At 40.5% G+C, this 18233-nt stretch overlaps 1 protein-coding gene across 2 annotated transcripts; it reads right to left on the bottom strand.

Annotated features, from left to right (window-relative positions):
* Nucleotides 1-1369: 1369 nt before the first annotated feature.
* On the bottom strand, nt 1370-17460 carry ifrd2 (interferon-related developmental regulator 2). 2 transcript variants are annotated; one of them, XM_074644724.1, is made up of 13 exons: nt 16975-17457; nt 15112-15168; nt 9392-9508; nt 9050-9134; nt 8492-8616; nt 8213-8370; nt 6922-6975; nt 6394-6572; nt 6159-6267; nt 4762-4896; nt 4490-4618; nt 3337-3429; nt 1370-3168 (listed from the first exon to the last, which is right to left on the bottom strand). In XM_074644724.1, the coding sequence occupies exons 1-13, from the start codon at nt 17015-17017 to the stop codon at nt 3088-3090; spliced, it is 1365 nt and encodes a 454-aa protein (XP_074500825.1). In that variant the 5' UTR covers nt 17018-17457; the 3' UTR covers nt 1370-3087. The 2 variants fall into 2 exon arrangements, with proteins under 2 accessions (XP_074500825.1, XP_074500826.1); XM_074644725.1 differs by lacking the exon at nt 15112-15168 and having other exon boundaries at nt 16975-17460.
* Nucleotides 17461-18233: the final 773 nt, after the last annotated feature.

Genomic DNA, 18233 nt, shown 5'->3' with positions numbered 1-18233 from the left:
AACGGAATTGCGCTGCTAGGCAACAGTCTGGGTTAATGTTTACTTCCTGTCAGCTGTTGTCCTTCACAGTTCTATATATTGTGGATTTGTGACATCACAAATGGACAGAAATCCTTGACAGCTTGTTTCAAAGGCACACTTTCTGGAGTGTGTTCAACATGTGTTTAAGGGATTATTTACTCATAAATAAAATAAATTCACAATTTGTATCGTTAATTGTCTGCCTGAAAGACTATATAAACATGATCTTGTGGTATCCTTTCAACTGGGTTTAAATATTTAAATGTTTATCTTTATCATTATTCTTAAATCTTTCAAACTTCAGCTGCTTTTTATTACAAAATCTTTGTCCAAATTTTTTAAATTATTAAAAGGAAAAGCAGACCATACTAAAGTTTGTCATGTCTGTGCGTCAGTCTAACATTGACCTTTTCTTAAGATTATCATAGTAGTAAAATCTTAATACTTTCCATCTTAAATTAACGATCCAATTAAGTTCACAATATGTATCAACATTTATTTTACCCACTGATCCGTTGTTCATGCATCTCCCTTTGTCTGTGTATTTAATGCATATACACCATTTGATCATTTTAAAGGGGAAGTTCATCTAAAATAAAGTTATTTTTTAGTGGAAATATCTGTCTCTCGGTCTCTTATTCTGGTTACCTCATGTCCGATACTTGAGTGTCCCAAGGCTCCAGTCCTCCACAATTCTGTCACCTAAACACCCCAAATGTAATCTTTCCAGGACAGAAACAACGACATCTCCTTACAGAACTAACTTTTTTGGACGTACAAAAGACAGAAAGAACATGCTTAAATAGTCTTTATTTCATTTGATCCATCTTCTGTCCACCTGAACCACTGAGGAGACAGTTTGGTGAAGCTGTAACATGGGAGGCCGGTGAAACTGTGAACTCTGAGGTACTGAAACTCCCAGGCAGCTGTTAAGTTAAATTTAACACAATCAAAAGCACCTAACCACCATTACAAACACCATCAAACTCCTGATCAGCAGCTCTGGTTAGTGGCCTGTATGTATTTAATCAGAGAGAAAATCATTCAAATGCATCTAATGATTCAAGTACACATCTTCCCATAAACCCCTATGTACAGTCTATCTGCAATACATGCACATGGATAGATTGTATGACCCATCAACCCGCATTAAAAATATACATGAAAAAACTATAAGTTCTTATTGTCATCAGTATCCCATCATTGTGTATGTAAACAGTTTTTTAATTGAGTTCCTTAAGAAACCACACAGTACTGTTCATTTAATAACTTAAAAGGTAAATTATCCACCAGAAAATGGTTATTTTCCTCTCATAAAATATGAATACAAAGATGACAATATTACCTCTTTGATTTTTATTTTTTTTTTTTTTAATTAGGCATCTTCTTGTTTATGTGTTTTATTTCATGATGTTAAATAAAATTCAATTAAAACACTCACGCAAACACCACACACATTTCAGGTTGCATTGTTTGTAAAGTCAGTTTCCGGTTTTGGCAGTTGAAGTAGTAGCCGCTCTGGGTGTCAAAGGACAACAGAGGACGACCGCGGGGATAACGAGGAAGATTTAGCCTGGAGGAGAGGAGAGAATATATTCCCTGGCTCTTTTTGGCTTTTTGTTACAGAAATTGATGTTTGAACATGAAACTTCAGAGATTAACCAGGACTGGTTACTGGTTCAGAAAAAGCAGCTTTATGTGGAAGTGAATAATTAGGATTAAAAAGAGGTGACTGACCTGTTCAGCCACCAGGCGGCAGTTCAAACTGAGTATCAGAAACAATACCCATCAGCACCAAAGTTTCAGTGATCCACAGATCTCAAATATACCTTAAAGCTTCAAAATGTTTGAGTCTTACAATGACACTTAATACTATACTTTCTACTGATAAAATTAATAAAATAAACTTTTTGATATCTGAAGATTTCTTTTACTCTCCTGTGTGATGAAGTTGTTTCAATTTCACGTTAAAAAAAAGCATTGTTTTACAGTTGATATTCACTTTGAAGCATCGGAACTGTTATTTGGGAGATACTGTGCGCAAATGACCCTTTGCTAAGTCCCGCCCCTCAAACGCAGACTGGCTAATCATAGTGTAGCATCGGCCAGCTTCGACCAGGGTCCGACAACTATCCGGCTATGCTCCATAGACTCTCATGCAATCAGGCTGGTTTTGTGGATTTCGAGCTAGTCCTGGTTAAATAGTTGTGTAACCCGGAGAGGTTGAAAGGAGATACGTTTCTAAAACGTTAAGTTTCTACATAAAAACCTGTGGAGCTGACATTAGCAGAGTACGTTAGCATATCATTAACTAACGGTATTACACAGCTTTGTTGAATACTTGATTCTGATTGGTTAATCACAGCGTTCTACGGTCTGTTATTTTGTTATAGCAGACTGTTGCTATGTATAACAGACCGTTGCTATGGACGCAGTTATGATGTCGGACTCTGGCGGAACATATTTGAGTCAAATCATTGATTTCATCGTCTTCTGTCTCAATTGCCAGGAGACGGTGGTTCACTTTTACACTGTGATCTGCAGGCTATAGCTTCTATCTTTATCTTTTTAACCTGTTTTCGTTTGACATCCTGATATATCCTTCAAACACATATTGTAGAAGCTTCTGTCTGCTTCTCTCTGAAATCGCCATTTCGTTTTTCCAAAAATTAGCTAGATATTTATGTAGGGAGCAAGTTAGTGACAGTGTGGGCTCTATGGTAGCTCTGACAGCTTGACGGAGTAGCAGCTGGGTGGCGAGGCTTAGCGAAGGGTAAACTGTTCAATTCACTCCATTTTGTGTCAAAAATGTGTGAAAGGAAAATGCCAGGGAGGAGGAACAGTAAAATTGCATGTGGGAGCTAAGACTAAATGTTGGCCATCTTGAATCGGAAGTTTTATTTTGCAGGTGAAGAGCACAAGTGAAAAAAAGCCCTGTTGAGAGTTTGTTGAGTCTTTGTGTTTCTGACAGCTGAAGTGTTGAAGGCATCCTTTTGTATCCATCTCAATAAAGCCCAAGGAGTTCCTCCCGCCTACTCATCCGTTCACTCCATCCTCGTCCTCCTCTCACATGACGTCAGCCCGTTTGTCCCTGACTTTGTTCATCTGTTTAGTCCTGGCCTTGAAGGCAGCGGAGTTGAAAAGATGCTGTTGAAGAAAAAGATGAAGAGATGAGTGAAACCATAATAATGCTTCTCAGGCTGGACTCACACTGGATGCCTTCTTTTGTATTTTGTGGCACTTGTAGCTAAACAAGGATGCAGTACTGAAAAATGCAATCACACACAGATTCAAGGATAGAAGAGATGCCGTTACCTTCTCAAACCGAGAGATCTTGTTGCCTTTGACAGTAGCGTCCAGGATGAGGGGAGCGCCGAGGCCAAAGATGTCTCTCAGTAGAGGGTTGAACTGCACCAAAACAAAAACACACACTAACAATTAACAACATCGGTTGTGGAGAAAAATGTCCAACTGTGAAACTACTGATTCTTCATGTTATGGCGAGACCTTCAACAGTCAAACAAACAGGGGATCAAGCTGGATTTGAAATATGTGCATATGACAGCTTTGAAAATCCACAATTCACCTTCAACATCTACTAAAATATGGAGAATTTAATTGAATTAACTAAAGTATAAACTCATCTTGCCTATCAAGGACCTAAATTAGTGTTTTCACTCAAAAACCAGTGTTCGTAGGGGCCGTGTCCACCAAAGAGTTTTTTCCTGAGGTCAATATTTTAATGCTTTGCAATGGGAGTGCCATGTATTTACACTATGGTAAACGCGCCAGCAGAGTGACGAGGCACTGAGTGTGTTTTATGTGCCGAGCACTGCACGTTTTGGGGTAAAACACTACGTTCGTCACGGTCACTTTTTAACCAGCCATCCAATCACAGTGGAGGATGGGCGGGACAAATAGCCAACCACAAAGATGTGATTAAATGTGTTTTATTATGAGTATGTTGTGGTCTTACTGTGTATGTTATGCTGTTGTTTTTATTGTTTTTACAGTGGACTTTATGTTGTCCTCATGTCTGCAGCACTGGACCAAATGAAGTTCCCCATGTGGGGTAATAAAGTTGATCTGAATCTGAACCCAATTATTGTACTCGCCAAGATCTTTCCTCATTCACAAAATCTCATTAACCGTCCTCTATCCCTACATGCTTCAGCCTTCCCTTCATCCAGAGCAAGCTATATCTATGGAGCAAGCACTCTACCTTGTGCTGACATGTTTACTACCACGGATATTCCGTATCATAGCAACCAGACGGAACTCAATGGAAGCAAAAAATATGTGGCACAAAAGCAATCCCACGACGCCGCTGATAAACTGACAGAAAATGAGTGGACCATGAATGAGGCTGTATGAATAACTTCTTTTCACCTGCTCACGCACACTGCAGCAATCAAAATCATACGCAGCACTGCTGGGACACAAACATGTTATTATTGCGTTTCCTGACCTGTAGATGGTGTCTGACTCCAGACTCCATGATCTCTTTGAAAGCGTCGTAGATTCTTCTCCTCATCCAGCTGTCGATGTAAACGCTCTCCAGTCCAAACCTGATCCTCTCCACGGTGAAATCCTCGTTCTGCAGCAGAATAGAGGGGACATCACAAAGTCAAAGCCCGGGCAGATGTGCACAACTTCAAATTTGAAATGGACCAATAGTTCAGGGATTGATTTACTAACATAGAAGTAAAACCATTCATTACAAATATCATCATTGCATACCTCTATGTAATGTAGCACCTCTCTGAAGATGGAGCGCTGTTTCCGCCGGTCGTTCTTGGCTCGGTGCTTGTTGCCGTCTGTTGCTAAACTCTTCAGACTTTCACACAGACTTACAACGTCCTCCACCTCAAATTCCTACACACAAGTGACACAATTGTAGCACGTAAACATCACTTTAAAACCAGAAAACCCTTTAGGCCGTAGACATGGGTATATAGGTAAAAGAAGTATACACCGTATTTGTTTCAGCAGTGCGTGTGTGCGCTCCCAAAGCTACTCAATTGTCTATCTGGGAATCTCTACTGGAAGCGAGACGTGAGCAGCACGTAAGCGTTCGGTCAGCAGCGAGTGGACAGCGGCTCGCTAACCTGCCTTCACCAGACTGACTGAAAGCTACATTTACTGAACCAAAACAGTTTTCATGTTGGTTCCATGTGAAGAAATCAACAGCGTTTGCAGGCTGATGTATTAATTAATTGATTTTATTCCCCTGCCCACCGTAGTGAATGAGGGGAATCTGACTGCAACAAATCAGGCACGCTCACAGACAGACTAGGAGAGATCCGTGCAGAAGGAATTAAACCAGCAGTTGAGTAGCCAGGAAACGACAGAAGGACATTTTAGAGAACATTTTTATAGTTTGAATTTGAAAAAACTATGAAACTCCATGAAATCTATTACAAACTAGAAACCAGCTAAGAAGTGCTTAGTCACTTCAGATGACCTGAAAATGACTAATGATTTAAATCATTTTTATATGAGATTTGAGTCTTTATGTATTATGGAGCTGGACTCTTCATCCCCCACTGAGTGTGTAGAGAACAGACTGTGGATCGATCCACAAAATGTCCAGTATTTTCTTAAACAGGTCTCTTTAAAGAAGGCTATTGGACCCGATCGGATTGTACTTTTCCTTTAAAAACTTCCTCTGATATTCAAGAGGTTCCTGCTCTTTGGAAACGCTCTGAAATTATTCCTGTGCCAAAGAAAACAAGGATTTTTAGACCAGCTGCTCTTACATCAGTTGTGATGAAATGCCTTGAGAAATGTGTTGGTGTTGTGTAACCATATGTGTTGACGGGTCTAGCTTTGGAGAGTCGAAGTCATATTTCCCCATGAGGACAATAAAATATATATCTCCCATTTATTGTAGATAAGTTCATAACCATATACAGCAGGATACTTGTTTGATATAAACAGCTGTCTATGCAGGTTACGCTTCACGAAATGCAACAAAAATAACTGAAGAGTAAAAAAACGCAGGGGGTCTCCATCACAGTCGTGCATCTCACGGAGTTAATACATTTAATAAAATGGAAGTGTATCTGTTCCGTGAGACGTGCGAGTGACGGACGTCAAAAACGCTTCTAGAAATGCTTTCGTATGTGTGTGTTTACCTCGTCTATATCTCGTCCCAGCTCCACCAGCAGGGCGATGGTCTCTCCCACTGCTATCCTGTAGTTGACGTCGCTGCTCTGCAGACACGCCTGCAGTTTGGGGAGGTGACTGCAGGGAGAGAATCACTGTTAGTTACACTATTAGTCACCGTTTTTAGTTAGTCAACATGATTTATCATAACATCATGCCGATGAAGCTCAACAGAACTAAACTGATTTGTTTGTTTACACTCACAGGTCGAGCAGCACAGTCAGTCTAGATGCGGGACAGATGGTGACCAGCAGCGACCAGGCCTGCAGGGCGGCGGTGTGGAGGCTTGGACTGCCGGGTTTGGGTGTGGGCAGCGTTCCCTCTCTGTTTGGGTAGGAAGACATGAACACAGTCTCCAGAAGGGCCAACGACTTAATCAAGTCCTGGGGGGGGGGGGAGAACGAGAAAATGTAATGAGGGATGAGAAAGACAAACTGTTGATGTATTACAGCACATTGGTTAATACAACTATTGTTAAGTAGTTGCCATAGCAGGATTTAATGTTCCAGTTAATACAGTCACGTTTGATACGAATTTATCTGGGAAGTTTTTTAGGAGGCGTTTGTTGATTGATATATTTTGGTTTATACATCAGGTGTGGAGGCTGAATTACTAAAAGTCAAAGTATTCAAGTATTCCTTGTGCTGCTAATATTTCCCTGTACCCCCCTCCAGCGAGAATTATGAGTGAGTGTCCTGATGGATTCAACCTTTGAGAGCAAGTTGTTCTCACCTCTCCTTCTTCAGCGGTAGAGACATAACAGCACATCCCCAGAGCTCTGGCACACTGATGGAGAAAGATGCAATAAAAGTCAAATAACCAGACATTCAATTAAACAAGGACAGACAGAGTGATGCTGTGATTCCCCTCCTGCAAACGTGAGGTTTGCCAACATCAAAACACATATGACCACTGCAATAGAGTTGCTACGATGATCCTGATGCAATTTATTTTTTAAATAACCTTTTTAAATTACAACCCTAAAATTGTTATTGTTCCATTGTAGATGGAACGAATCACAGTGATTGGTTGACTCTTTGCAGCGTCATTGGAGCGCTGAAAAAAGTTGAGACCAGCTCAACTTTATTTGTAGCGCTTCGCACAGCTACAAGTGTCAGGCTTCAGTTTGTAGCTTCATGTCACAGGCTTTCATTGAAAATAACTTGTAGCCCAACAATTAAATCAATTAGTTGTCAACTATTAAATAAATCAACAACTTGGTAATCAGTTTAATAGATTTAGTAATGAAAAATTCTCTGATTCCAGCTTCTTAAATGTGAATATTATCTGGTTCTTTACTCCTTTATGACAGTAAACTGAATATCTTTGAGTTTGGACAAAACAAGACATTTGAGGTTGTAATCTTGGGCTTTTGGAAACACTGATCAACTTTTTTCACCATTTTATAGACCAAACAACTAATCCATTAATCAAGTAAATAATCGACAGATTAATCGACAATGAAAATAATCGTTAGTTGCAGCCCTAACTGTGGGAGTGGTCCTCGAGAGTCCCCTAAACACTGTCGAGCGTTGTGTTTTCATGTCTACTGTTTGTTTCCAAAATTGACACAGTAGGCAAGAAAATAGGGGTTGTGAAGGGCGGCATGACACTTAAGACTTCAAAGCTACAACCTTGACCACCTGGGAGATTCTCCTCAAGTGTCAAGTGTCATTGAGTTTCTGAGCGATGACTCACTAGACTATTATACAACAACAATGGAGGTGAGAGTGAAACATTTCAGAAGTTGCACTCAATGAACTCTTGGCTCAACCAGATGTTTTTAGATTTGTTGTCTTTGCTCTGCAACTATTATTGTCACGTTACTGAGTTTTAAGCTGCAGTCCACGCGACTCATTTTTGATCCAGCATTTACACATGGCATGCACATGTCTGAGCTCATATGCATTTCATGTTTCATTTTCTGCTCTTCTTGTCTTTTTTTCCAGGAGTTGCTGCAAATGAAACTCCATATCCAACGTTTTGCACGATATCAGAGAAGGTGTAGTATGTGATTACTCACACTCTGGCGGGCTGCTATGCTGGCACTGTTGTCTAACAGGATGGCGGTGAGGATGGGGCGAAGCATCTTGAAGCCCTCCTCTGCCTCGTCTCCACCCCCCAGCTGGATACAGAGCAGGGTGAAGACGGTGGCCGCCGCAGCCTGCTCTTCTGCACTGCCTGGAGGGAAAAGAACGTTTTTAATTGTTTAACTGCAGTTGTTGTTGATTGTGTTTCTGTTCCACCTTGAGAATCAGAGGATGAAGTGTTTTCTGCACCAGCAGGTCCCGTTTCATCTTACCCTTTTTAAGGCTCCTTTCCGTGCAGTCGCTGATTGTTAGGCGTCTCTCTGTCAGGAAGTCGTACAGCACTCTGGAGGAGAAGGCCTGTCTCAATGACTCCAGACCTGCTAGACGCGTCTTAGAGCTGAGAGAGAGGAGACCAAGGTTTGAGTTAATGGGAACATTTTTTAGTAACATCATTTCCTGCAATATCTACTACTGTCTGGTGTTGCACCATCACTTTGCATGTGTTCCTGTTTATTACTACAAAACACGGTTAGACACGCACATCCAGTGTCCGATAGAATGGCTGCTGGATCAAAGAAACATAGCAGAATAAAACAGATTAGCAAATCGAATAGTACCCTTTAGAAGGACTTTTATTTGTATTATGCTGTAACGTATCGAGCACCAAGCTCTTCCTCAGACTTCTGATGTTACAGCATAATAAAAATCCTTCTAACGGAAGCTACAGTATTTGGTGTGCAGATCTATCTGTTTTATTCCTGTTTATTGGTGGCATTTCCTATTTTTATTATTCATAGTGACTGGGCAAAAGCAAAACAACATAACCTCACCTCTTATCCATCAGGTTGTCTATACACTGCTTGAGTTTATCTTCTGTTTCATCCTGGGCAGTCTGCTCGTCCACCTGCTCTCCTCCTGTGTTTGGACAGTGAACACACACAGGAATTTGTTAACTCTTTGCAACTTTAATGGTTCAGTTTAGGGGGGGGGGAATGTAAATAATGCATGTGAGTTTCACGGTCACAACACAAAAAAAGGAATCTAAAATACACTATAAAATGTTGGCTGCATTAATTCCCTTTTGGGTGTGTAAGCAGCATCTTAGCTTTCATCAAAAATAAATATGGTAATAAAAAGCATCTGTAATGTATTATCTCCATTTATGTACAAACCTGTGCCCTCTTCCATCACAGAGGTGTTTTCACTGGCACTGCTGCAGTGGCTGAGAACATCAGACGTCAGCTCATCGTCGCTGGCACCCGACTCTCCCTTCACCCCATTCTTCATACCTAGAGGAAGAAAAAAAGACAGATGGTTAAATGGTGAGACGAGGGAATAAAGAAGGAGAGAGGAGGGATATGAAGACAGATGTGGGAAAGGAGAGAACAAGGGTTGTGTTTTATTTACAAAATGAAGGATGAGAAATATGAATAACAATTCAAAGCTCACACTTTCTCTGTTTTTGTTGGTTATGTCAAGGGAGTAAATGGATGAATCATCCCTAAATCATGATATGAGTTAAACACATCTCTATCAGTGAACATATATTTCTACCGTTGATCGGTATATACCGTCACATCGCCCAACCTGAGAACTGATAAGCTCGCTAACAGTGGTTGATATGGCAGTGACAGAGTAGGAACAAGAAATAATGAGGAACACTAGGTCAGAAATATATCTAAAAGTTTCCAAAGAAGAAGCCACAACATTGTTGGGCAACAACATGTGTTGTCTAGTCCTGTACTTTCTTTTCCTCACACAAGGGAGTGGACAAAATAGCAGAAACACTTGACACTAAAATCACAGAGTGCTACAGAAATGAGTCCTAAACCCCGGAAAGAGTTTTAGCACTTCCGGTTCCCTCGTCTGGAAGTCAATGGGTTTTTAGTTAGCTGCCTGAAGTAAGGTCTGTGGTTAACACAAGCTGAAGAGATTTTAACGTTTTGTCCTACGACATAAAATACGTCAGTAAATACCCCACTCGTGAATTTTGAAACTTTTATATGTCTTTACACAGGCGGTTGCTAACAAGTGGCTAAATGAGACTACTAAATGACATCCCAACGACTCGTCCGCCTTTACAGCCTCGTTGTGTATACTCACGCTCATGTGTCCGTGGTGTGGTTCATTTAAAGCCTTTTTACTTCTGGCGATTGCATTCACGCTTCAAAAATCATAAAAGTGGTGTTCATTTGTGAAGAATATCTTGCTGAACAAAACGTGTAAGTATCATAAACGTTTGTTTGACACAGTGCTTATTTTCTGCAATAATCCGAAACCCAATGGAAAACTTATGGCTAATGGGTATTTTTAATAAGAGAGATTTTACATCAATTAAATGGTTATTGGGGTGTTTTATTGGATACACTTACATAGTGAAATGTCTGGACAGAAAACTATTTTTTAACAGACAGTTATGATCTCTATAAAATGTTTAAGTGCATCAAAATGGCAGCTGGTTAAATGTGAAAGTGAAATAAAAAGCTCTAACAGGACACATCCCAAAATTAACCAGAATCTGGCTGGAGGCCATTTCTCCAGCAGTGACTAATAGCATTTTTAGGGAAGCTGACTGTAGCCTTTACTCTGCTCAGCTGTCTCTCTTTGTCAGTAACTGTACACCAGTAGACTTCTTCTTATGAGCAGACGCACACCAACACACTCACAGACCCACACGCACACACACAGGGATGAATGGCAAACACAAGCCAACACTGAGGACGTAGAGACTTCTTCTATCTATGAAGCATCGAACCTCCTCCTCAGATACTGAAGCGTAGACTCCTCCAACTTACTGAATATAAATAACCAGCGGGGTTATTCAAACTGTAATATGACTTCTATCTGAGGTAACTATACCTATGCAGTGTGGCTTTAAGTAAAGATTAAAAAGACGTCAGCCCTTTTATAGTATGATGACTTAAGTGTATTTTAATTTATTTAATTCACTGTCATTTTTATATCTGCTCTCCAATACGCCATCGTCGTGTTATATTATCAATCTCACCCACACAAGGGCTGATGTTCTCCATGTTTATAATCAGGACATGATGAGAGGAAGTAGAAGATGACGGAAGGATTTCCCATGAGGCAATTCTCCATCATATTTTATGTTTTTATTGGTACCCAGCAGGTGGTAATTTCACTATTTCAACACAGCTCTACCATGTGTGTGTGTGTGTGTGTGTGTGTGTGTGTGTGTGTGTGTGTGTGTGTGTAGGAGAAGGAGTGTGTCGATTTGTTACACAGAGTCTGAACACAACAGGGGGTAAGAGCCAGGCAGGCTAAGCTATGCTAACCCTCAGGTTCCCGCTGGCTCAGGACTTTCTACTGTTGGTGGGATTACTGGAGACCAGAGAGGCCATTCATGTATTCTTTCATTCAGTGTGTACGATCCAGAATGGTCAGACTGCGTGAGTTTGTGTGTGTTCATGTTCAGGTCAACCAGGACAGTCGAGGTAATGCAGAGGTCACTTTTGGTGTTGCAGCGATGAAACATGGAAGTTGTAGTTGTGCAGAGCTGCGAAGCGTAATCGATTAATCAATTAGTTGTCAACTATCAAATTAATCACCAATGATTTTGATAATTGATTAATCGGTTTGAGTATTTTTTATGAGGAAAAAAAAAGTTAAAAATATCTGATTGCAGCTTCTTAAATGTGAATATCTTCTGGTTTCTTTACTCCTCTATGGCAGTAAACTGAATGTCTTTCATAAAAAATGACTAATCGACTAAAGAAAACTTAGTTGACTAAGACCAAAACGATCGACTAAGAGGGGGCACAGCCTTAATTATAAGACTACCTGCAATAATATCAAGTTCTGTTGTTCCACTCTGCTTTAGGTACAAGCTCAATGCCTACTACAAATATACAGTAAATATGACAACTAGCAACACATTGGGCGACAGTAGCTCAGTCCATAGGCACTTGGCTTGGGAACCGGACCACGTGCGGAGTGAGGACTGGCAGCTGGAGAGGAGCCAGTCCCCCTCCTTGGCACCTAAAACTGCTCCTCGGACACTGTATAGTAGCTGCCCACTACTCCTAATATACAGTATACAAGGATGGGTTAAATACAGTAGCTACATTTCACTGTGCTAAAGCTGTGCAATGTGCGCCAATAAAATTGGATTTACATTTTACATTTACATTTCTCTGATATCATTCAGCTAATTCCACCTGTAAGAATCTTCCAGAGAAGAATTCAAAAGCAGTTAAAAGAGTAACTGGGTGAAGGACTATATTTGAGCTCAGAATGTGTAAACTGTGAAGTTATTGTTGTCTGACTTTTCTTTATACTGCAGAAGTGAAGCATTCAGGGTAGAAGTGGAAGTTATCTTCAGCCACAAGCAGCTGAATTCCTACTGTGGCTGACAGGTTTACCACTGTGTACCAGACTGACATTTAAAGGCTCTTCTGTATTCTTCTGAAATTACTATAGGAGGGAAAATAGAGGCAGCTGCAGTAAAAATGGTTAAACCTGTTTTGGCACTGTAGATTTAACCCTACACATCTTACTGTTGGCTGCTGCTGCTGGGGAAATATTTTACAAATGAGCTAACTGGATAATAGATGGATAATTGCTCGATGCCAAAACTGTACTGTACAGTAATGACAATAGTTGTATGATGTGTTCCTATTAATAGCTGCTTTATCACTCACGTCAGTATATGACACAGTTAGTTGTAAAACTGGGTGTGTAAGTGATTATACTTCTGAACTGGTAACATAAAGTAAATTTAATTTAAAATTTAATTGACAAAATATTAGGGGAATATATGATATATGTGATATATAATATATATATATATAGTCTGACTTGGAATTCATAAAAGTTGCTGTGTTTTCTGCTGTTTTTTAGTGATAACCTTCTTTGTTGGAAGATAAACCTGAATGCAGCCCTGGCAACTCTGCTTTCCATATGTAATATTCTACACATGGCACGACAGCCTGCGGCCTCTCTCCTTTACGAAGCTACCGTTCACAGCCGAGTTAACACCCCTGCCTGTGAGCCAGTATCACTCACTAATTTCCCAGTCTTCGTCCTTGAACCCCCGGCCACTGAACAGGTTACTCCCTCAAAGACACACAAACGCAAACACACACAGCTACACACCTTCCCACGCAGGCCTGCCCACACACTGCTTAGTTATGGATAGTGTGAGCTCCCTGCCACGACTCACGTGTCGTCTCCACTTTGCTACTTTATGCTTACATAGCAATCACTCAAACAGCACCAGCAGTCAGTCAGTTTGTCCCTGAGGTAGGAAGAGGACATGCTGACGGACAAATCAGAAGTCCAAGCCAAAGGGGTGGGAGCTCGTCTGAGTCCCCTGGCCCTGTAGTACAGGCTTTAAATGGAAGACTAAATTAACACATGTTCACTCTACGAGCTGTCGGCTCACTACAACTTCACAAATGTAATTCTGTCACATTTGTTATACGTAGAGATTTGAGGAAAGTTGCAATTTTAACTCTTAATCAACCAATCAATAAAACATTACTTGTACAAGTATTAAAACAAATAAACACATTGCAGCAGTAATGTGGGATGGGAAAGCCACAAAGAGTCATGCCGACAAACAATTACAAATTAAACTAACTCCTCAGTGTATCATGCAGTGTGGTGAGAACAGCGCCAAGAATGTTACACTGGCATTTAATGTTACATTAACATTTGCATAAGAGAGCGACACAGTCTCACGGCAGTTCGTTAAATTGTCACGAAACTGAATCTATTTGATTCTTGTACACAGACACAAATTGCCCTTTTTTGTCGGGACACTCAGCACGACTTTCAACGACGTATTTTTCAAACTTTTTCGTACGAATGTCCAGCAACACGTTACGCACGTGTCGATTTCCGCTCCAGTCTTTTCAAAATAAAACTACTTAGTAAGGTTTAGGCAACAAACTACTTAATCAGGCTTAGGAAAAGATCGACTTGGTTAGGCTAAGGCAACAAAACTGCTTAGTTAGGTTTAAGAAAAGATCGTGGTTTGGGTTATAATAACTTCGGAAGTGACGTAATTTAAGTACAGAAGTTACGTAAGAAATAAATCAACTCTGACTTCTGGTTTCACACGGGACATGAACAGCGATCTCCTGGGCCAAAGTCCAGTGTTTTTTTATCCACGATCCACCCCAACCTCCTCCCTATGAGGCGTTACATGGATTACATGCAAATTGATTTCATGCTGACCTAATCACAAAACAAATTTAAATTCGTGTCTACGTATACGAATCAGTGCATTCAATTTAATGACTATTTCACAAACTGCTGTGCGACTGGGCTGAAGAGAGAGAGAGAAAGTCACTCCAGAAAGCAATGACTGCCTGCATCCAAACTTTTCTGCTGTCAGTGCAGGAAAGAAAAAGAGGTTGGATGGTCGAAGAGATTTCAACCAAATTAATGGCACGATGGGAGCACATTCAGACTATTAGGCAAAGTAGATGATGATGAAGCAAGACCAGATGTTAGCAGCTAAGTGAACACCTTGGGTGGATGAGAAGGTCAGATGTGGATAAAGGTCCTTTACAGTCCTGTGCTGTTCGTCTTTTAAGCAGCCATCAAACTCAGCATGGCGGTGGGGCGTTAACTTGTGGTGTTCAAGCGTGACATGCACAAAGACCGAAGAAACTAAAGTGATTTTAATGCCACTGTGCTGCAAAACCACAAAGAGGCTGTCAGCCAATACAGTAAGCAGCCTCAGCAGGTAATGTATGAGGAAGGGAGAAGTTAAAACTTTTCAGTGCAGCTGGGAAAAATAACACGGTGAGTTTAGCACGAGAGAGGCTGTTGGGTTTGCTGCATGCACTGCAGCGAGATTCAAGAGCTTCTTGAGTTGGACACGAAGCTGGGGTCAGGGGTCAAGGATAAGAGGAGTTACCTTTCAGCGAGGCTTTAGCCGACAGCTGCAGCTGAAGAACCTCTTGACGAAGAGAGCCTGGAGATAACGTATGGACCGAGGGATAAATGGATGGATGAAATAAAGGGTGTATGGTGGACGGATAAATTGCATAAATTAATGGAAAGATAGGTAAAAAATGACCATGGTGGAGAAGAAAACATCAGAAGTGAGCTACATTTCCCCAGTCATGAAACTTCGCATTGCAAAATACTGATGCACGATTAACAAGACTGCACAATTAAGAAGCCGTAAATTAGCAAGTTAGTTATCATAAAATTGACACAGATGTGCAAATATGTTACCACACCCTCTCTATATTTAATCTTTCGCAGAAATCTACATCCCTCAAAAATGTGCATGTGTGTTGGTGTTAGGGATGTCACGAGAACCGATACTTCGGTACCAAGTCGATGCCAATTTTTTTTTAAAAGTGACGGTACTCTTTTGCTACAGTACCGAAGGTACCGTACGATGCCTGTAATGATCATTGGTAGTGATGAGACAGTGAGGAAAGGATTTTACAAGAAAGATTACGGTCAATATGTGCAGAGCGCTGACTGATCTTTATAGTCGGGTGGTTGTGTGTCTGGCCTCTCCGGTAGCACTTTTGCTGCGGGGCTCCACTGCGGGGGTCTACCTGGCACCGCTGCTACGTGCACACCCGCTGTGACACCTCCATCCACCTTGCGGCGATTACCTCATTAACGTTATGGTTCCCTTATAGCATTGGGATTAAACGTGAAATATTGCCAAATAGGTGCGTTTTCTTTTCGCTTCGACAATAAATCGTCTGCCTCCTGCTCCTACTACTCTGAACTGATGGACCAGATGCATTCACGGTCAGTATGTAGCGATAAAATGAAAAAAAATGGGTCAATTATTTTTATATATATTACTTAAAGGATACATGCCTCTGTTTTTTGTAATGTTCAAATGTTTTTAATTAAAGAGTATGTGTTGAATAACATGGGATTTTTTTTTTTTTTTTTTTTTTTTTTAACTGTGATATCGAATTGGTATCGAGAACCGTGGAAATTCACCGGTATTGGTATCGACTACTAGATTTCTGGTATCGTGACATCCCTAGTTGGTGTGTGTGTGTGGCACGTGTGTACCTCACAGATGACGTCACTCTATACAACGTGAGGGGGCTGTAACGCCCTTCAGGCACATGCATGCTCCACACCAGCACTGTACAACCACTAAAAACCGTGCAAGCAGCAACTTAACTGCATGTAAAGGAACAGAAATCATGTGTAAAAAATGCACTGAGAGACCTTGTTGAACCCTGTTGCACTGAGTTGCTCCTCTTCAGCACAGTTTTAACCCTATTGCTGCTAAAAAATAACATGTGGTTATAACCTATACCCTACAAGTGTAGCTTTAGCAAATCAGGCTCCTGAACGCCAGCAGTTAACCACACAATGAAGCACACTTTCTTGGACTATTATTCATATTATTCAATGATCCAAGAAAGTGTGCCCCACACAATGAAGCACACTTTCTTGGAGTATTATCAATGATATCATATCAATGATTTTAACATTTAATGTAACGTATTAATACTTATTATTAAAGTGAGTGGCTTGAACATGCATGTCACAAACACATGCACTAAGCTGCAGCACTAATTATAAGCCACATAGCAAACCATGTATACAAAGTTAAGAGGAGCAACAAGCTGTCCTACTGTTCCATCATTCATTAGGTTAGTCTGGCTTATAAAGGTGTGGTGATCAAAGCTTTTACAGCATGTATTAGTTATCACTTTCATCCTGTTCAGTCATGACATCCAGAGGTTGCATGGTGAGTTATAGCACGGCCGCGTCTGGCTCTACTTACCCGGCTTGCTGGAGCCACGTTTCCCCTTTTTACTCCTCGGCATGTTGTTGCTTTGATCCACAACAGATCACAACACAGCTAGCTAGCTGGAGTTAGCCTGTTTCCAGTCCTAACTGTCTCACAGGTGATGACAGTCGGTGTGAAGGTTACAGCAGCAGACGGATGGATAGTCTCAGGTGTTTATCTGGACAAGAAAAGCTCCCAAAATGAGCAGCTTTTGTTGACAGTTTGGTAGCTAGCCGTCCTTCAGCAACAGCCAGCAGCAGCTCAACCGCTTTAAATCGGGAATAAAGAGTAAAAAGAGGTTATAAAAGTCGCTTTCTTCAACAGGTTTTCACACTGTATGATCTATTATTATCTATGGTTGTCCCCCGGTAATCTATATCCTATACCAGGTTGAGATAATAAGTATTTTCCAACGTGTTTCGGACGGAGTTTAGAGCACGCTGCTGTCGTCAAGTCCACCATCTTCCTCTCAGTAACCAACCGGTGGACAGGGGTTGCCAGGTTAGCTGTTCTGTTAACATCCCCCGTTTCCGGTGTCTAAAAAACCAAAAGCCCCAGACATGATGATGTGATGAAACGCCTACTTTAATAGATGAATTTGAGTTTATCTATTGTTTATTTGTTTTGCACAATTTAAGACTATACAACATAACAAAAAAATAATAAAAATAAATAAAATACAGTTGCCCACTGGGTTTATCTGAAGCCTCCACCTAGAGACAAGATTAATATAAAGAAATAATATAAAACTATTAATACAAAACTATTAAACTATTAATTTAGTTCTGCGGGACGGTCAAATTTGAGTTAGTAAAGTCAGGATTCTAGGAGAAAAAGTCAATATTGTGGAAATACAGTAGGTTACAAGAATGGTTACAGTTTATTTTTTTACTATAAGTCCATCTATAAGTAACACAATGACAGAATATATGGCTATTTTGGTCATGGGTTTCATGTACTTTCTGTAATAAAACATTAAAAAACCAAAGCCCCAGACATGATGATGTGATGAAACGCCTACTTTTTAGACCAATTTGAGTGCAACTATTAATTTAGTTGAAAGGGGCGGTCAGATTTGAGTTAGTAAAGTCAGAAAAAAAGGTAGAAGTCAATATAGTGGAAATACAGTAGGTTACAACAATGGTTTCAATTTATTTTCACTATAATTCCATCTATAAATAGATAATTCATATGACACCTTCTCACACACAAAAATATATTTTATACTGTATATACTGTATATGTTCTTAATA

The sequence above is a fragment of the Sebastes fasciatus genome, chromosome 8 (assembly GCF_043250625.1).
Source record: "Sebastes fasciatus isolate fSebFas1 chromosome 8, fSebFas1.pri, whole genome shotgun sequence".
In the NCBI taxonomy this organism is placed as follows: Eukaryota; Metazoa; Chordata; class Actinopteri; order Perciformes; family Sebastidae; genus Sebastes; species Sebastes fasciatus.
The sequence above is the reverse complement of the archived record's forward strand: the minus strand, read 5'-3'. Positions and strand labels throughout refer to the sequence as shown.